General features: G+C 44.3%; 2 protein-coding genes across 2 annotated transcripts; one reads left to right on the top strand and one right to left on the bottom strand.

The window, feature by feature from the left end:
• Window positions 1-1,062: 1,062 nt before the first annotated feature.
• Window positions 1,063-5,595, bottom strand: LOC311113352 (delta-like protein A; the record flags this gene model as incomplete). Its single annotated transcript, XM_084156566.1, has 11 exons — window positions 5,536-5,595; window positions 5,120-5,422; window positions 4,780-4,840; window positions 4,406-4,663; window positions 3,521-3,581; window positions 3,254-3,384; window positions 2,813-2,982; window positions 2,426-2,642; window positions 1,432-2,248; window positions 1,190-1,313; window positions 1,063-1,068 (listed from the first exon to the last, which is right to left on the bottom strand). The coding sequence occupies exons 1-11, from the start codon at window positions 5,587-5,589 to the stop codon at window positions 1,063-1,065; spliced, it is 2,202 nt and encodes a 733-aa protein (XP_084012692.1). The 5' UTR covers window positions 5,590-5,595.
• Window positions 5,596-16,786: 11,191 nt separating this feature from the next.
• On the top strand, window positions 16,787-18,698 carry LOC311113323 (rho-related GTP-binding protein RhoU-like; the record flags this gene model as incomplete). The annotated part of the gene is made up of 3 exons (XM_084156544.1): window positions 16,787-17,039; window positions 17,357-17,415; window positions 18,201-18,698. The coding sequence occupies 3 exons, from the start codon at window positions 16,787-16,789 to the stop codon at window positions 18,696-18,698; spliced, it is 810 nt and encodes a 269-aa protein (XP_084012670.1).
• Window positions 18,699-21,136: the final 2,438 nt, after the last annotated feature.

The raw sequence follows: 21,136 nt of genomic DNA, 5'->3' as shown, positions 1-21,136 counted from the left end.
GCCAGGGGAAGACAACAGATGTTACTGATTAACTTTGCTAACAGAACCCAAAGAACGGTCCCTTAGCTTAGGCTAGGCATGGGCTGACAAACCACAGTCACACACAAAAAAGTTGTACTTTCAATTATATTTATTCATTCAAAAACAGTAGCGGAGGCAGTAACAATAATAACATGTTGTACAATCCCTCTTACTTTAAATAACATTTCTTTAAAAAACAAATTCCTTGACCTGAAGTGCCTTTGCAAATATCAGCATTAAAAAATCAACTTAAATAATCGTAACAAACATAGCAAATATACAATATAATGAAAAATAACAATAATACAAAATCCTTAAATTAAATTAAATTAAATCATACAACTTTAAATCATACGTCTTTTTTAAACCATACAACTTATTTTTATTTTTTATTTTTTACAAATTGACAAAATCCGTATCAAAGCTAAAAAAGATGTTAAAACAAAGTTTTCATCTCCAAAAACAATCAATACAATGTCATAAATGGTTCGGAGGGCTTTGAAACAACGCACTTCAGTTTTACACAGTGATCTAGTATACGTAGTACAGTCCTCACAGGTCTAGAGATGGGATCAGAATCCATGTTAACAGCCTTGTGAAGGACAGGCCAGTATGGCCAAACATCCACCGTTTGATGCAGTTCATGCGCTCAGCAACGGCTTGTGGGGCTAAAGAAAAGGGCTGGGTGCAAATGTTGCAAAAACTTCAAACCAACGTTTCTGTTACAACACTAACCGAAACCGAAGACATCGTACATCACCTCTATCTGTCCATTTTCGATCTCAATATAAAAATTTCGCTTGAGGTCATTTTGAAAGGTAAAAAGGTTTTGCCCCACCGATTCCTATCCCACAGGCCTCATCTGCCTGCACTTATTTTCCAGTAGAGAACCAGCTCACTCTGAATATCAGTTAAACGTCTCAGTATCAGCAGCAGTCTAAAGGCGGGACACCTCCCCCCAGGGTTAGAGCAGCATTTTAAGGAGTATAAAAACTCTCCCATAGAGCAAATGAGCAACGGACAGCCTATTGGTGGCTCGCGTTACACCTATGGAGAAAAGACAGAAACAAAATGGACATTAGTTGTTGTTTACAAAGCTCTTAGGGAAATGTAGTGACTTTATCAAACTATTATAAATGAGGCAAAGTGAAGAGTATCCCAAACTCACCTCAGTTGCAAATATACATTCATCCTTCTCCTCAGACATGACAAACACGGATTTGTACTTGGTGTCTGCACATGCCGACATTTCTGGAAGTTTATTTTCATTTCTTGAAGTTTCTGATGCGTCACTGTTGGAAGATAGACAAAGATCCATATTAGTCATCTGACACATTCAAATTTGACCACCCTTATTTAATTTGTTCATGTTATATGATTGCATCTATTATCTTATTGAGTGTTCTTTACCTTTTTAAATGTTTGCTGCGTTTAATTCTGCACTCCTCATACTCAAAACTCGAGTCCAGAGCTTGGCATTTCTCTTCGCAAGCCGAGGCCTCCAGGCTCAGCATCGGCTCTTTGGCCGCCTGCTCGTACTTCTCCTCGTGCACAAGGTTATAATCCGCCGGCGGCTGGCGGCTCTTGTAGCTGCTCCGACACGACGGCGATGGTCCGTCCATGTCGGCATCGCTTCCAAAGTCAATTTTCTTGTTGATGTTCTTGATGCCTGGCTGTGGCCCGAGCCCTACGACGCTTACCGACAGGTCCTTATCACTCCGGTGACAGTTATTGGTCAGGTTGTTTATGGTCTCGCCTTCGCCAACGGTGGCGTCGCCCTGGCTGCCGCGCTGCACCTTGTTGCGGACGCAGCCAACCAGCACTGCGCACCCTGCTAGCAGAAGCAGCACCAGAGCTGTCCCAGACCCCACCGCCATCCAGGGGATCTCCGAGCCTCGGATAGCTGCATGGTCCGGGAGCAGGAACTGGCAGTTGCGACCACCGTAGCCAGGCACGCAGGCGCACACGTAGCGGTTGTTCCTCTCGTGGCAGGTGGCGCTGTTGTGGCAGGGGTTGTGCTCACAGCGGTTTATGGGAGAACTGCAGTTGCGGCCCGTGTAGCCCGGGGGACAGGTGCAGGTGTAGCCGTCAAGGCCCTCCTGGCAAGTACCACCATTTTGGCAGGGGTAGATGGAGCACTCATTGCCGGTGTGGTCGCAGTTCATGCCTGTGAAGCCATCGGGACACTGGCACAGGTAGGAGTTGACGAGATCCACACAGCGGGCACCTAGTGTGAGAGGCAGAGAGATTGGGAATTAATGGGTGGTCAATAGTGTGGGGGCAGACTGTAGCCCGAAAGAGTGTGGGGGCAGACTGTAGCCCAAAAGGTAACTGGTTAAATAAAAAAAGTCCATAAATTGAAATCTGAAACCACATCTGTGTAAGTTGTTCAATTAGCCCTTACCATTGGAGCATGGGCTGGAGGTGCAGTGGTCAATCTTCTTCTCACAGTTGAAGCCAGCGTAGCCGGTGGGGCACTGGCAGAAGTATCCGCCATCAGGGTTGTCGGCACAGCGGCCTTCGTTGAAGCAGGGACCATCGGCGCAAGTCATGGCGCTCAGCTCGCAAGTGTTGCCGTAGAAACCAGGAGGGCAAGCACAGGTATGCGTATTCTCCATATCCTTTGAGAAAAAGATTGAAACATAAGCTTAACAAATACATTCCTCCAAAATGCATTAGATCACCATCACAACAACAGTGCTATTCATGATTGCCCACATCTTCCTCTTCCTAATCCTAGTTGTAATTTAGTGTACATTTTAACACAATGATGTAATTGTACAGTACTTACAGTGCAGCTTCCTCCATTTCGACAGGGGTTCAGGGCGCATTCGTTGACCTCAATCTCACAAGCATCCCCAGTGAAGCCCGGTCTGCAGGAACAGGTGTAGCTCCCCTGGCCAGTGTTGCTACAAGTGGCTCCATTCATACAGGGCTTGTGGTGAGTGCAGTAGTTCAGATCTGGAGGAGGACAAGCAGCACATGTGGATTAGTCCATTAGTCCCAATGGAACATATGGCAGAACAACAACAGCAGCAGCACAGATAATGTCTTTCTGTCACTCTCACACTTTTCTTACACGTCTTCACCATTTCTCTCACAACACTATCTCTTTGTCTCTGTTTGTGTCGTCTCTCTAAATCCCCATCTCACCCCCCCCCCCCCCCCCCCCCTCCTCCTCTTTCTTTCTCTCTTTCTCTCCCTCCCTCTCTCTCTCTCCAGTGGGACTCACCTTGGTTACAGAAGAGGCCTCCCCACCCCTCCTGACAGTTGCACTGCCACGGCTGCTGGCAGGTCCCATGGAGGCAGCCTGGGTAACGGATGCACTCATCACAGTACCGCCCTTTGAAACCCACTCTGCACCTGTCACACAATAATTACAACACATTGGTTAGAAACCCACTCAAGTTTCTCTTAATGTCACAGATTATTTCTGAAAATATTAACTGAGAAAGTGTTTTAATACGTGAAAATCATAGTTGTCTTTTCTCTGACTTACTTGCACTCCCCAGGCTTCTCACAAAATCCGTGTTCGTCGTCACATCCTGGAAGGCAGAGAGCTACAAAGAAGACAAACACGGGGTAAGAACCATGGCAACATAAAAACACGTCTTACACATATGCTCTTTGTTTAGTTTGGCTTTGAGAAAACAAACGTATCACTTAATTCTGAACAAATTCATTAAAAGTGGGGGCAGCTAAACCCATTAGCTGTTTTACCAAAAAAACACAATCTCCTTATCACCGTGGAAGAATATTCTGCTTAACATAGTACATAGAGACAATAGGAGGGTGCACACAGCAAACTCTCTCTCTCTCTCTCTCTCTCTCTCTCTCCCTCTTTCAGTACAGGCCCCTTTTTTCATCGCTGTGGGTCAAAACTATTTTATTCATTCTGCGCACACAACTCCCCCTAATGTCTCGGATTGGGGCAGATAAGAGTGGACAGCTGGTGAGTATGTTGCCAGTGCGCGACAGCTGCTCCATTGTCTACTCTCCCCGGCAGCTGCCCACTTCAAACAATACCTCACCCGCCTCAGCCAATCAGCGGCCAACCCACTCCAAGAGTAACGAATCGGACGTAGCATGTAAATTTATGGCACGCGTGAGATTATTCCGAAAACTTTCCTGCGCCCGATTTGAATAAATAAAGTGGTCGTGTGTGGGAGCGTGGTGTTTTCGCACAAGTTGCCTCAATTTTCGAATGTCTATAGCCACGCCACCTAACATAAAAAGTGTTAATGTTATTTGGCATGACCCAAAAAGTACCTATGCGTAAAACATTAATAACGATGTTATATCATATTAAGTAAAATATTTCCCCAGAACACTTGTGATACTTTTATGATTTAAAAAAAACACATGAACATCAAGGTTCACTTACGTTCTGTGCAGTAATGGCCTTTCCACCCAGCGTCACAGACAATCTCTCCACGCTCTCCACAGGTGAAGTGGCCGAAGGCATCGTCTCGTGGGCGGCAGAAGACCGAGCAGCCATCGCCATAGTAGTGTTCATCACAGACAAAGCGGTAGGAGTACTTCAGCTCGGTTCTTCCTCCAGTGTGCAGGTCCTGAGACCAGTCATCTCCCACCGTCAGATGTCTCTGAGTGGTCATTGTGCTGATAACACGGTCTGGGTTTTCTACAGATGGAAATAAGAACGGAACTTTAGCAAAATGTGTGTAAATCTAAATTATCCTTGACTAGATCACACCACGTAAAGCCAAACAACTGTAGGACAGTATATGTTGATCCTACCTATAGAAAGATCGTCTTTGGAGTCGGTGTGCAGAGCTTCAATGATCAGCGAGAACGTCCCCTGAGGACACAAGCATATAGCATCATAAGACAAGTGGCCAACGGAGATGGGGAGAGAGATAAACCCATCGAACATGTTCTCTATACTAGAAGGTAAAATAACATTTCGAGACGATAATCCAAACATATACAAGACTAACATGTTTAGGTTTACTTTTAGTCATTAATAGACCACTCTATATAAATGAACCAACTTGTACGCACGGATTTTTAAAGACCTCGTGACTAGAGGTTTATATGAATGACTTGTTTATGAATTAACCCAAGGCAGAGTACTCACCGGCCATGTGAAACCGAAGTTAATTCTGATGGGATTGGTGAATGAACTGTCAGACATGGCATCCGGAACTTGGAAAGAGTTTGATCCAAGAACAGGCGTTATAGCGCCGCCGTAGTTGCAAGGTGGCTCTGGTGATGCGTTTGGCTGATAATGTTTCAGACAGATTCTGAAAAACGTTTTACATTCACACTGTTGCTGATAAACCGACGTCAATCCTCCCTTGCAGCAGTTCATGTTGCCCTGAACCCCTTTCTTGTTCAAAAACTCCTGCAACTTCAGTTCGAAAACTCCTGAACAAAAACCCTGTTGAAATCATTTTGTTTATTACACATTCGTTAACATAGGCAATGTGATGTAATGTCTTGAAATGGTTATCAATTAAATAGTACGGTAATTGTGTTTTGTAGTTGTCTTACCTTGCATATCAAGACGAACATAACCGCAACTGTCAGAAGAATAGCGCGCCCCATATTAAATAAATAAAAATAAATAAATAGGAAAAAGTCTTGGAGCGACTCAGCTCAATTTAAACTCAATATGCCTCCTTTCAAATCATGTTCTGTGAATTAATCATTGAGCACGTTTCTTCTCATACGAGGTCTTCACATCAGTTTCTGGTGTTTGCCACGTCGATTTCATTCATGTCCAAGAAACAAAAAAATAATCCAAAAGAGATATTGGAACTGCGCTGAACTGTCCTCAAAATTCCGTTACAATGTGATAATCCCAGTGTTTTTTTAAACAACAATTGACAGTTCGTTCCCTGTTGAAACGAAGAGGGCAACAAATGTAGGAAGTTGCTTTTGTGTGACGTGATCTATCCCAAGGAAAGATTTGTCACTGATCCAACATACTTCCCCGCCACCTTCTTCCGTCTTTCCTCAACATGAATTGTGCGTCTGTCTTGAGTGAAGGCCGCCTGCCGCCAGTTTTATATGGGCCGGCGCATGCTAGGGTAATAAGATGCAAATGAGCTACCCCCCCCCCCCCCCCCCCCCTCCAATCTGGCTCAAGGGATCACAATGGATACCTCTCCAAGCCCCATCGTCTCAAATCACAAGCTAGTATTGGGTCAGAAAATGGAAAATGGAGGAATGTAAAAGTATTCCAGCAAACTGTATGGGACTGTCTCAGCAACCTGTCCTGGAATTACTCACTTTCCACAACATTAGAGATTGAAAATCTAGCACATAATAACAAAACAGAATGGCCAATGTATTTATTCCAGTTTAAACCCGATTTCAGTTATATATATATCAGTATTTCACAGTAATGTATTTTATAAGTCTGCCTACACTTGGTGTTTAAGCTTATTTATATATATATAGATGGGGAAGTTAAATTGTATATTTTTTATGTTAGGAAAGAAAACAACATTTATGTTAAGAAACATTTTCTGGGAGAGGTCTGAAAAAGGCAAAATATGTGGTGTGCCATGCATAGTGTATTTGTCAAACCCTGACTCAGTTGATTGTGCAGCATAACTCCACCCTCTTCAAACATTTTGGCATTTCTAGTTGTGGGAAAATCGAATGCTTTGAATTAAGACTTGAGTAATGAAAACATTCTCTGGCAAGGGTGTGTGGTGAGTTAAACTAGAAAAAAACATTTGTATGGGCACAGAGTTTTTCATTCCCTTTTCCTTTTTCATTCTGTGGAGTGAAGAAAAGGTGTGTGGGTGTGCGTGCACTTGTCTCTCTCTCTGTGTGTGTGTGTGTGTGTGTGTGTGTGTGTGTGTGTGTGTGTGTGTGTGAGTGCGTGTGTGTGAGTGAGTGTATGTGTGTGTGAGAGAGAGAGAAAGAGACAGAGAGAGCGAGAGAGAAGGAGAGAGACATCAGCGTGTCCGTCCTGAGGGCACTTTGTTATTGTGTGCTGAAGGAATAAGTTTGCTCTTTCCCTCTCTCTGTGCGCTCAGCTGTATGGTAATTCGGCAGCACCTGCTCTCCCCTCAATATACAGTGAGTGAGTTTCCTTGGGCGCGCGCCGCTATCCTCACCCAATTACAATGTACCCAACATCTAGAAGAGCGAGCCCCTCCTGAACAAAACACAAACAGTAGGTCAAATATATATTTGGTTTTCCCTCTTTGCTCGCATATGCAATGAATACTCTCTTTCTATGTCCACGATGTGTTTTTTATTTAACCAAACTCGAGCAAACGATTTAGGGGAGACTATTATTCAAGTAGGCCTACTTTTGTGTGAAGGGGGGCAGAGTGGGGGTGGGGTCTCTCTTAATTAGGTCGTTCATTATAAGTGTGATTTTCTTTTGGATAATAGGCCTGAGGTCCATAGTTACCATACACAGATACATTGCGTCACTGCTAAGATATGCAAGTCGAGGTTCAGGCTTGTTTAAATTCCCTTTTATCGAACAGCCAGAGTTGTTGTTGTTGTACCTGTTTTTTTTTTTATCCCTATTGACAACACAAACAGCCTATAGACAGAACGAATACATCGGTGTTGTTTGTGATGAGCTGTGCTGTGATTACGCATTTAAATCATTTTTAAAAAAAATCACAGTAGAAAGGGCGTTGTTTTTGCATTGAAGTCTCTGAATAACTTTTCTAGTACAGTTCATTCAGTTTGGGTTTGTATTTTCTTCTCGGTGGCAATGACCCAGAAACAGCATGATGCGCCTAACCATTGCCCAACATTTTTCCATATTGAACACTTTGGGCAAATAAACTGCGCAGTAGTGATATAGGATAAACTGCTTTCTCCATTGCACATAACCCACCCCTATAGGCACCCATAAGAACTTCCCTCAGCATACATATTTTTATTCTTGTGCTGCCAACCCACTCAGACTTGAGTTTGGACAGAATGCCCCCTTCTCTACTTTCCAACCTTAATTCCTTTCCAAAATGGATGGCTACGGGGGTGACTGTTTAACTAAAGTGCTACTGTAGGGGGCTGTTGTAGTTTAACTCCTGCCCACCAGTAGCTGCTGCTAACAAAAAGGGTTATTCGAGGTCTGACTATTCATCCATTCTTTGCGCCTCAATTTTCATTGATTCTGAATGCACGGGTAGCCCTTGGGGATTCTCCGTGAAGGGCTACGACACGCCTTCAGACGCCGCCAGACCCTTACAAGCCATCTGCCACTACCCAAACGTCGTTTTTTCCTCTTCCCCCTCCCTCCTCCTCCCCATCTTCCCTCAAGCGCACGGGTCTATACGCCACTGTCCACTGGCTGGCTCTGTCTACATTGAACTGGAAGCATGTTAAAGAACCTGTAACGGTATGGCAATGCAGGGCCATATGGCGAGGGGAAGCCAGAAGTTTTCGTCCCGGAAGAGTAGACACCACATGGTAGCTCGTGGGAACGTAAACACGGCGCGCATCACACGATATCGATCATATGAAGTGGTGTGGAGAAGATGATTAGCTTGAATGGGGGGTTGGTAACTGTTACCAGGTGATCAATCGACTTACTTTTGATTCTTTATGAGCATTCAGACTGTTGGCACGATTCACCTCGGCTACTTATTGGTTCGACTAAAATAGGCAATTTTCCAAACCCTCATAATAATATGCCATTTAGCAGACGCTTTTATCCAAAGCAACTTACAGTCATGTGCGGATACATTATCCGGGCTATAGCTTCTGTCTCCTTAAAAGAAAATGTCGTATGGTCATTTTTAAGCGCAAATAAGATTGGCGACTGAAGGGCAACTTTATATTTGTCTTATCAGGGCTGAGATAGGCCTAATAACAGCAACTAATCTTCTCTGGTCGTGGTTCTCTCCAATTTCATCCTTTCTGACCCACCTGTTTACCTGCTGAAATCCTTGGACTCTGCAGGAGCAGCGCGGTCTTTGTGTCCAGATCAGATTACTATGGCCAGCTGCTTGAACGGGGGCACAGGCCAAACCATGGGTTCCCCCTGGTCGTGCTGCTGTCACATTTGCATATGTTGTGGCTGAGTACGTGCTGGGCTTACGTTTGGGGAAGAGTGCCGCAATAATTACGCGGTGGCCCCTGAAGACGCGCCCGCGCGTGTGTGTGGCGCGAGTGTGTTGTGTAGGAGTGTGTGGGACAGAGAGAGAAAGAGGGAGAGGGACAGAGGAGGGAGGGGGGAAGTGGAGAAGGCGTCGAAGTTTTTCACGGAGCAGTGGCCAGTCGCGTGCCAATGTTTATCAAAACACATCTGCCACGTTCCCCCGGGTAACGTCCATGCTTTGGCGCATCACAACATATGCGGGTCCCTATGCATAAATCGATAATTGAACATCTGATCATTTGTATGACACATATCCACACACAACAAATACTCATGGTGATATGTGATAGAATCAATCCATAATCAATACAGACATAGTGAAGTGAAAAATATATGGAGTAGAACTTGTGACAAAAGTAGTTTTTGATACCCCCAACTCATTAGTGTTGATAACTCCTAACCATGATATGGAAATAGGGGCTGATCAATTATTGTATCATTCTAGTTGAGTTCTAATAGGAATTACCCCATGCATGATCTTTATTGCTTATGAACAACTATGTGGAAAGTATGGCCATAGTTTCTTAAAGATGATCATTTGTAGTAGCTCCAAGATTTTTTCACTCCGTCTCAATTCTGAACCAGTGCAATCTGGATGAAATTGTCTACCACAATCTATGAATAGAGAGACCTTGTGAATGGGGCAGTGACACCTTTCTCTCTCTCCCTCCCTCCTTCTCTCTCTCTCTCTCTCTCTCTCTCTCTCTCTCTCTCTCTCTCTCCCCTCGCTATTTCTCCCCTCGCTCTCTATCTCTCTCCACGACATCTGCCCAGCCATGAACAGATGTAGGCACCTGCGTTGTCGGCCCACATATGCACACATGTCCCTTTCAACCTCTCTGGGACCCGGACCAATCACAATGGGATAGACCAAGGGTGTGGTAACCAAATACTCCCTATCCCCCCAGGACACACGCTCTGTTAGAGGCATTGTCACCAGCAATATCATGTGGCCAGGCCAAACAATCTGTTCTAAGACTGTTCATTTGAGAGATGGGGGTTTGTAGCTATGTGTTAAAGGGGCTATATAGACTTTCTTCTTGTTGTTGGAAGTTGAAGTAGTAACACCAAGGCGTTTGATTTTACCATGTTTTAGAGACGTGAATAGAAAAGCATAGAGAAGCAATGGAGCTGTATTCAGCCTAGTTTATCATGCGATAGACTAAGTGGCCGTTTGGGTAATTCTGGAGTGGCCAAGCCAGTGGCAGCAGCAGGCAGGTGTTAGTTGTGGTTCAGTAGATGAGGCTGATGGGAACAACAAGGAACAGGGCGGGAGCAGGTTAAAGACAGAGGAGGGTTTTGTTCTATGAGGATGAGTGGGAAAAGTAGCCTGAAAGCCCACTGGCAGCCCTAGATAATAGCGATAATAGCCCTGTCCCTATCCCTCAGCTGCTGCAGGACAGAGGATCCACACGCACCTGTTGTCTTTTCGTCCCCATTGTGTGTGGCTAGCTAGCTAGTGTTAGCGCTACCTCTCAGGAATGCTCCAGCCCCATCCCTGCTGCACCACGACCATTAGCCTCTGTCCCAAGAGGGAGGAGGGGAGCTTGGGTGGGAGGTGGAGGGAGGTGAGGGTAAGCTAGGCTACGTGATGCGGAAACCAGCAGGGGGGCTATAGAAGGGTGTATGGGGAGGGGGGCCGGTTTAGACGCAGTGCCCTCTTCATAAGGGGTTCCCTCCAGGGTATGTCCGGAGACCCCTGTCCTAAATCACTGCCCCCAGGGGAAAGGCCCTCCTTTGTGAGGAGATGGGCCTGCAAGCTGGGATGCCAGCTGCCACCTCTGTAGCAGCACAGTCTCCACCATGACAATGCTTCTCTCTCTGGTCACACTGGCCAGGCCAGCAGAGCCCATTAAAAAGGACTTGGAGGGACTCCTAGAAGGGCTGCAGGGCCACAACATGTTTTTTTGGCTAAACGTTAATGATGACAAACTAACATGTAGGTTATGGTGTATGACATAATAACCTCTGCTGATATCAATTATTTCTCTGTGGTGAATAAAATAGAGTGTCTGTAAAGACTGATGAGTCATGATTTGGATGTTATTACATCATAAGATAATCAATAAAACAATGCTATAAAGTGGTTTCTGGAAGCCGTACTGAACATACAGTATAACACTGGGGATTGAACTATAGGGCTGTATTGACTGTTGTCTTGTTGCTTTCATTGAATTGAATGGAGTTCAATGATAAAGGAAAACATGTAAGTATGTTTGTAAAGTAACCATGACAACACATGAGAAAAACACAGAACATTTACTTTCAGTCAAAAGTATATTTTGGAAGGGTGGTGTGTATCCCAAAAAGCATCCTGTGATTTGAGCCTTTGAGACTAACAGCTGGTGAAGAAACAGGAGAAACAATGAATAGAAAAGTGAAAAAGCGTATTGCGTCCACTAAATTATAAGATGACATCATGAGTGTACCATGAGTCTTCCTCACTACAATATTAGACGTGATATAGCCAAAACGTGAACGTAATATGAAGTATAGCAGATCCCCAATCATGCTCATATAAGCATTCAGACATTTGTGTAGGATATTCCCATCCATAGCTAAGGGAGTCTGTCCCCCCATTGTATGGAGCTCTAATGGTGATTCTAATGATGCCTTGTCCATCTTTGATAAAAAACAGCACGCCCCTCATTAAAGACCCAGGGCTGGTTCTCATGGCCCTCTCTCCCGTCCCCGGAGCTGGATGGACAGCAGGCGCGGGAGTCGAGACAACACCGTGGCACACGCCTGTTGACCGAGCCACAAAGCAAAAGCGTGTGACACTCACCGCCCCAACCCCCTCCCCAACCCCTGCCCCAGCCCCATTGTCCCCCAGGGTCCCGCAGCACAGGCACAGACAACCCCCCCCCCATTCTAAACCCACACCACCTCTTCCTTTAGAATCAATTTTACCAATCAGCTGATCCCTAGCTCTCACACCACCAGAAATATTAAGACACACCCTCCATCCTCCACCTACTCCTCCCTCCCCCCCCCCCCCATCCTACCCAACCGACCCTGGGAACATCAGCTGCTAAGGTGGAAATCCATCATTGTGTGTAAGAAGGTTCCCCCTCTGCACATTGCACGTCATTACCATACACCATACAGGGGAGGAGGAGGGGTGGTGCTCTAATTCACTGATTCGCATGCAGACAGTATTTCTTGGGAGTCTGGGGCTGGGCTGGAATAGCTGGCTGAGGATGGAGATGGGGCAGGTTGGGTGATGGGGATGGAGATGGAGATGGTGCTGGTGGGGGGTGCAGAGGGGTTTACGGCTGCCGGGGTCAGGCCTGTCCTGGGAAAGTTGGATTTTCCATTTAAATCAGCACATGTTGTGGCCTTCTGGTGGCTGCGTGAACGCCTCACGCTGACAGATGGCCGCGGCCCATAACTATAGAGTCCGAGCGCCCGGTCCCCGAGGGATACAGAGAGAGATGGAGAGAGGGAGCGAAAAAAGAGAGAGGGAGAGAATGCGTCGCTCAGCTGATCCCATCAAAAAGAGAGAGAGAGGGTAGAGCAAGAGGGCGGGAGGGAGGGAGATAGGGAAGGAAGGCAAGAAGGAGGGAGGGAGGGGGTCGGGGGGAAGAGCCCCAGAGCCCCTTAATCCCAATCCCTAAAATTGAGTAAATATATTTGCCAGCTCTGCAAACTTTAAAAGGGCGCCTGGCGCTCCCTAAAGGTTCTGATTAGGTGTCTAGTCTATCAGCTGGGGGGTCTTTGGGCAGATTGTTTGTCCACGGGTAGAATAGTGGCTTTGTATGGTGTTGGTGTTCACAGAGGATAGGTTTATAGTACCATCTAGTAGAACTGGGGTGCTGGCTGGTCGTCAGTCCTCATTGTGTGATGCTACCTTTTGTCTTTTCACCATGACTCTTCGTTAATCCTATTAATGAAACGAAGTCATCGCCTGGTTAAAGATCCCACGTCTCTGATTTTCATATTTGAGGAATCTTCTTTGAATAAAGAGTTAAAATAGCACTAGTACTGGTAGACAATGAAGCCCTGAGATGCCCGTCACCATATATGTACAGTGCCTTCGGAAGGTATTCAGACCCCTTGACTTTTTCCACATTTTGTTACGTTACAGCCTTATTCTAAAATGGATTAAATAAAAAAAATCCTCAGCAATCTACACACAATACCCCATAATTACAAAGCTAAAACAGGATTTTAGAAATTCTAGCAAATGTATTAAAAATAAGAACCAGAAATACCTTATTTACATAAGTATTCAGACCCTTCACTATGAGACTCGAAATTGAGCTCAGGTGCATCCTGTTTCCATTGATCATCCTTGAGATGTTTCTACAACTTCATTGGCGTCCACCTGTGGTAAATTCAATTGATTGGACATGATTTGGAAAGGCACACACCTGTCTATATAAGGTCCCACGGTTGACAGTGCATGTCAGAGCAAAAACCAAGCCATGAGGTCGAAGGAATTGTCCGTAGAGGTCCGAGACAGGATTGTGTTGAGGCACTGATCTGGGGAAGGATACCAAAACATTTCTGCAGCATTGAAGGTCCTCATGAACACAGTGGCCTCCATCACTCTTAAATGGAAGAAGTTTGGAACCACCAAGACTCGTCCTAGAGCTGGCCGCCCGGCCAAACTGAGCAATCGGGGGAGAAGGGCCTTGGTCAGGGAGGTGACCAAGAACCCGATGGTCACTCTGACAGAGCTCTGGAGTTTCTCTGTGGAGATGGGAGAACCTTCCAGAAGGACAACCATCTCTGCAGCATTCCACCAATCAGGCCTTTATTGTAGAGTGGCCAGACAGAAGCCACTCCTAAGTAAAAGGCACATGACAGCCCGATTGGAGTTTGCCAAAAGGCACCTAAAGACTCTCAGACCAAACAAGATTCTCTGGTCTGATGAAACCAAGAGTGAACTCTTTGGCCTGAATGCCAAGTGTCACGTCTGGAGGAAACCTGGCACTATCTCTACGGTGAAGCATGGTGGTGGCAGCGTCATGCTGTGGGGATGTTTTTTAGCGGCAGGGACTGGGAGACTAGTCAGGATCGAGGGAAAGATTAACAGAGCAAAGTATAGAGAGATACTTGATGGAAACCTGCTCCAGAGCGCTCAGGACCTCAGACTGGGGCGAAGGTTCACCTTCCAACAGGACAACGACCCTAACACAGCCAAGACAACACAGGAGTGGCTTTGGGACAAGTCTCTGAATGTCCTTGAGTGGCCCAGCCAGAGCTTGGACTTGAACCCCATCGAACATCTCTGGAGAGACCTGAAAATAGCTGTGCAGCAACACTCCCCATCCAACCTGACAGAGCTTGAGAGGATCTGCAGAGAAGAATGGGAGAAACTCCCCAAATACAGGTGTGCCAAGCTTGTAGCGTCATACCCAAGAAGACTCAATGCTGTAATCGCTGCCAAAGGTGCTTCCACAAAGTACTGAGTAAAGGGTCTGAATACTTATGTAAATGTGATATTTCCGTTTTGTTATATTTTTTATAAATTAACAAACATTTATACAAACCTGTTTTTGCTTTGTCATTATGGGGTATTGTGTGTAGATTGATGAGGGGAAAAAACAATTTAATCAATTTTAGAATAAGGCTGTAACGTAACAAAATGTGAAAAAAGTCAAGGGGTCTGAATACTTTCCGAAGGCACTGTATATTGTGGAAATGAATAACAAGGGCTTCCTCTACAACTATAATATAGGATATTGAGAATGGATGTTCTATCTACTAGAGTTCTACGTTCTGTCGGCCATTACAGGATTTTGTAAAGCAGTATATCATTCCCTGTACTCCCACTTGGTCTCACTCCTCACTGTACACCCTGTTTCACTGCTGCTCTGTGCATACTCTCACACCCACTCACTTCTGCTGTGGCTCTACATGCAGTTTTCTGTTTTTTATTAAATATGTTCAACTTTGAATAGCATATAAATAGTCTAGTGATAGAAATCAAAATGTTCGATCAATTCTACAGCTAATACTCCAGTCATGATATCACGTCCCTACCATTCTGCTAGGCCTAAGGTCTACTACCAAGACGGCACTATGTTGTAGTAACAATTCACAGTATTGGATTGCTTGGTGTGGCTTGCTATAGGTCTAGGCTGCCATCCTCACCGTCATGATGCATTGGCACCTGCAATTTAAGCCCTAGACTCCAACCCTCACAGGTTGTGTGCTTTTTCCACTAGAGGGCACACATAAATCACTTATCAATCCACACAGTTGTCCTGTCATGGCAGGCCCTAGACTTTTGAGGACCCTAAGCAACATTTTATTGCGGATCCCACACTTGGCGGGCAAAACATTTTAGTGGCCCCCCTCTTGACGGAGGATAGAATTTTTTTTGAAAAATAATTCCTGCAATTCTACACATTTTGCCATGGGGCGTAGAGAAAATGTTGCAGTTTTAAAGTACATTTGCTGCAATTGTACACATTTTGCCAAAGGATGGAGAGAAGATTTAACAATTTTATAACTCATTTTATGCCATTTTACTCCTTTTGCCATAAGTTGGAGAGACATTTTTGCAGTTCTGAAGCTAATTTCCTGCAATTCTACACATTTTGTCATGACTTAATGCCATGTTAATATGATATTTGAGTGAAAGTAACTAACAAAATCAACGGGGGCCTCCTGGAGGTCAGGGCCCCTGGGTACGTGCCCTGCATGCCCGGTCGGTAATTCCGCTGATTACTACAAGTTTAGATAGCTGGCTAGACTAAGTTACCAATCTCAATGGGCTAATTGAGTGACTGGCAGTGACTGACATAACAAGACAAAAACTGCCAATGCACAACCAAATTTCGAAATTGGGGCGGGGCCCCCCTAAGTGGTCACTTATGCCTAGGGCTGGCCCTGGGTCAGGGTTAATACTCATGTTGGAGTCCTCATTTACTTTATGGAAGGATAATGCAACTTTGTTAGAGATAAAACTTGTCTGGTTTTATTGGCTACCCATTCTTCTTATGTTGTTGCTAGAATCAAACAAATAAAGAAAACAAATTAATATTCAGTGGACCATATCCTTAAAAAATAGATCAAGAAAAATGTGTAGACCTACATAATTGGTCTAGATTTCTCAAACGTAACTCTGGACCTCGAAGCAATGTTTCACTGCATTTTTCATTGTTCCCCTCTAGTCAAGGACTGATTTAGACCTGTGACACCAGGTGGGTGCAATTAATGATCCGATAGAACAGAAAACGAGCAGGCTCCGGACCTCATAGGGTAGGAGTTGAGTACCCCTGGTCTAGATATTCACCATATTTACTTGTGTAAATGACAAAGTGGATCACATTATTTACTACAGGGGATCAGAGTTTCCAATGATCTTAGTTTGTTTCACTTTGAAAGCCCTGGGACACCGACCGCACCTCATGTGGCGCGCGGTAAGCCTCTTACAACCATGAACACACCAGATGCAGAGGATGCCAATCAAGAGAAACTTAACGCAGAATGCGTTTACAGTATGCTGCACGAGTTCCGCTGTAGCCTACCTGAATTATTATTTATCTACATTTATATGACTCACTGACAGAAACGGACAGTCAGGTGCGTGCTGGTTCTATAAACTCTAGAACCAACATATGGGATATCAAAGTGCAGAGACCCAGACGGCTCTGGCATTATTGAAGTGTTATTCCCCGTGGATTAGGCCAGTTATTCGACGGCACAATGCTTCCACAAGATATAGGAGTGCAGAAACCCCGTCGGATCTCGGATCCGGCTCCACCGGTACCACCACGGCGGGGCAAGAACAGAGACTTTCCTCTTTCAAAGCGCCGGCGATCGGGCTCCGTACCTGAGCGCAAGGTGAACTGCGTCCTCGTGGGAGATGGAGCGGTCGGGAAGACAAGTCTTATCGTCAGCTACACCACAAATGGATATCCGACAGAATACATTCCAACAGCTTTCGATAACTTTGCAGGTAATTTGTGAGAAATCAGATAACCCGAAAACGTGATATTGTTAATTTGACAGCTTTTGTCACAAGTTTTACTCATTAATTGATTTATCCAAATGTTGCATTTTATAAATGTTTTTTTTTTTTTTTTTTTTTGCTTTTGTGTATAGTATATTATTTTAGATCTCTCCGAGTCAATAATAGGTGACTATTTTATATAATTTGATGGTGCAAAGTAAACGTCACTGATGCCTATAGTGCTATGACAGGTAGGCATTGAACAGGTGTCTTAATGCTGTCACCATCAATAACAAATCTGTGCACGCTCTTCTCCTTCTCAGTTATGGTTGTGGTGGATGGAAAACCTGTGAGACTGCAACTCTGTGATATGGCTGGCCAGGTGAGTCAAAGTTTTGTTTTTGAATCCAACACTAAATGAGTGTTAGTAAACTACAGGCACATTAACAAGGATATCCTATTGTAGTGGTAACGCTAACACATTATTCTTTCTTCACATGTTCTGCTCAAAATGATAGAAATGGGGGATGGAGGATGACACTATTAATGTAAGCCATTCTCTATCAGTGGTCAGTAGTTTGTTTAGATTCCACAGCTTCACTTATCCCAACATAGGTTGCTTCCACATTTTACCCCCTGTGTCTTGGTTGCTCACTGTAGGGATTCCCCTGCACACCCTCCCTTCTCTGATCCTGTGTCAGTAGTTATTACCCCCTGGCAGAATATATTTCATAGCCATTGCCTCCCCTTGATCCTCAGACTTATATCGCCCCCTGTAGGAGGTTCCTGTCCATGCTCCCAGAATCTATACCTTCTTACCTCTCCCCTCTGGCTCTCTGTGCTTTATCGCCCCCTTTTGGATTACACTCACAGACCTTGCTCTCCCTGACTCATGACCAATTCCAAATCAACTCTTCCCATTCTCCTTAATAGGCACCTTTGTAGATCTGAAAGGATTGAATAGGTGTAATAATCAATATGACCTGAACTCAGAGAGAGAAAGGGACGTATTACTGGACCATGTTGCTAACCATCCAGTAGTAGTCTTTTCAGAATCAGATCTACATGGTATGCCATAAGATCAGGGCTAAGAATCAATTTGGGATTGGGTATCTCTGACCCTTCCACTTCCTCAACTTGAGACTTTTCCCCTCCTGTCTCCTATAGGACGAGCTGGACCGGATCCGCCCTCTATGCTACCGCAATGCCGACGTCTTCCTGCTCTGCTACAGCGTGGTGCGCCCCTCCTCCTTCCGCAATGCCACCGACCGCTGGGCGCCTGAGATCCGCCGTCACTGCCCCGGGGCACCCATGGTCCTAGTGGGGACCCAGCTGGACCTGAGGGAAGACGTCCAGGTGCTGGTCCAGCTGGCCAGGAACCAGGAGCGGCCCGTGGGAACCGAGGAGGCCCAGCAGCTGGCACAGGATATTGGGGCCGTGTCCTTCGTAGAGTGCTCGGGTCTGACCCAGAAGAACCTGAAGGAGGTGTTTGACCAGGCCATCTTGGCCAGCATCCAGCCGGCGGAGAACGTTCAGCAGCTCCAGCAGAGGCAGAGCCTGAGGAAGAAGACCCCGGATAAGATCAAGAGTCTCTCTGAGACTTGGTGGAAGAAGCTGAGCTGTGTTGTTGTGGCAGGAGAGCGTGTGGGAGGAGACTCCGACTGAACCCCCAAAGCAGCTGTTTAGGATTTTTTATTTTTCTATGCTTGTCTTTTATTTATTTTTTTCACTCCAGATATAATAGCACTTAGGAAAACAGACCTGGATCAATAATATGTTGGAAAAATTTAAATGTATTATCTAAAGACTCATGGAATTATTTAATATCTAAAAAGGAGAAGCACTAGAAAGCATTATCGTTGCTGGCAAGATAATGAATGAAATGCAGAATGTCAGCGTTAGTGATACCTAACAGCAAGTCACAGCAAGTCTAAATTAAGTGATTTGAGTTAGCAAATCCAATAGCTGGGGAGACTACTAATGAAATGACTGACTTCACAATGACTTCTGTGTAACCCCCATCAAGGTTCAAAGGTCACCAGTGGAGAATGTTGTGGAGGATTACGAGAAACTAGCCAGTAGAAACTGTAACGCCAAACCATAAACTTGCTTTGTGTCCGCCATTTTGACAATTAAGTCTTTCAATGTTGTTTACTAACCTATATCAGATCAAGTACAATTATTGGTCTTTCAAATTCAAGTAGTCTAAAACACTGTTCCTGTATCAGTTGTTGATATTGCTGGACATACCAACCAAACACAGCTAAAGGATACTGTAGCTTCCCAGTCAGATTGACTCTAATCTGACTAATCTGCAGATCAGTTGGTTTGGCTTTCCCTCCTGATCCCTGGTCAGGTCTGTCGTGGTGATGAATCGTAGTGGTTCTCCGGTGGAGGCCGTACGCAGCTTTCTAATAGGATGAGACAGGACCACCTGGATTGGATTAGCTGGGCATATGGTGGCTGACTCTCAGTCCCCTGAATGCCATCACACCTTAGCCCTGCTCTGATGTCAACCAAGACCGTCTGCCTAGGAAGACTAAGCAAGACTCAGACCCTGTCACCCTGCTGCTAGTGCTTTACCATAAAGAGAACAGAGATCACTGAGGGACGGGGTTTATATCACTCCAAAGAAGCGAGGGAAGTAATTTATTATGGTTAATTGGCAAATAATATCTGCAAGTGGAGATATTTCTTAAGCACACTGAAAGAATTTAAAGGATTTAAAATAAAGTCTGATAATTATAGAAAACATAAGCTTTAACTGATTATTGATTAATGACAACACTGATTTTTTCTGGCCCTAGTGATGGCGATCTTATTTTTTATTATAAATTAAATGTTTATTTGTAATTTATTACATTGTTAATGCCTCCCATATTCTGTAGTACTCTTTTTTTATTGTTGTGCTGTCACCAAGAGTTGAACAGCTTGAGAAAGTTGACATACTGGTGTGGTTAACTTGTGAGGCATTTGGCAGGTGCAGCTTCAAATTCCTATTCACTCATCCATTAGTTGTCTGTTCCAATGTGTACTCTCCCTTGCTTATGAATTGGTGGTCTTTTTAAAAATTTTATTTTTAATTTTTTAGGGTGTGGATCAGCTTTAATATTGCAAATAGATTGTGGCTTCTATCAATGTAATCGTGTGCATCATTTCCAATCCCCCATATATATATTTTTTATAAATATACATCTTTTAAATATATATATTTTATTTGACTTGGTGGTCTGTTATCACCTGGACTCTATCCTACCAACAACAAAAAAATACAATATTTTTTAATGAAAATATTCTAAATATATAGACAAAATATATAAAAGATTATTTGATTTCTAACTTATAAGAAAATCGTATAAATCCATAATATAAAAACTGTTCAATTTTGAGGGAGTTGGAAGAGAGAAAACCCTGCCATCTTCTATTGTCGTGACTGAAATTCACTGCCACTAGAGGTCCCTGAAGCATTACAAATCCTGAGCTGAGCTGCAGTTCATGATCCACCAAGCCTCAAGTTGACCAAGGTCAGTGCATTTCTGTCACCTCATATATCTTAATAGTGGCAGAGACCTATTTACTGTTTAAAGGCATGAGTTTAGAGAAGACATCACACAGTGTCACAGATCTTCATACTATCTGAATTTCAAGACATCAATGCATCATTCAGTTGCCTAATCCATATAATATAGATATTTCTTGCACTGTACTGTAGGTCTACAAACCTATTCCACAAATACAGTGGGGGAAAAAAGTATTTAGTCAGCCACCAATTGTGCAAGTTCTCCCACTTAAAAAGATGAGAGAGGCCTGTAATTTTCATCATAGGTACACGTCAACAATGACAGACAAAATTAGGGAAAAAAATCCAGAAAATCACATTGTAGGATTTTTAATGAATTTATTTGAAAATAAGTATTTGGTCAATAACAAAAGTTTCTCAATACTTTGTTATATACCCTTTGTTGGCAATGACACAGGTCAAACTTTTTCTGTAAATCTTCACAAGGTTTTCACACACTGTTGCTGGTATTTTGGCCAATTCCTCCATGCAGATCTCCTCTAGAGCAGTGATGTTTTGGGGCTGTCGCTGGGCAACACAGACT

This window comes from Coregonus lavaretus (assembly GCF_964263955.1).
Source record: "Coregonus lavaretus genome assembly, chromosome: 40".
NCBI classification, from domain to species: Eukaryota; Metazoa; Chordata; class Actinopteri; order Salmoniformes; family Salmonidae; genus Coregonus; species Coregonus lavaretus.
Note: the sequence above shows the minus strand (reverse complement) of the source record. Positions and strands in the feature narration are given on the sequence as shown.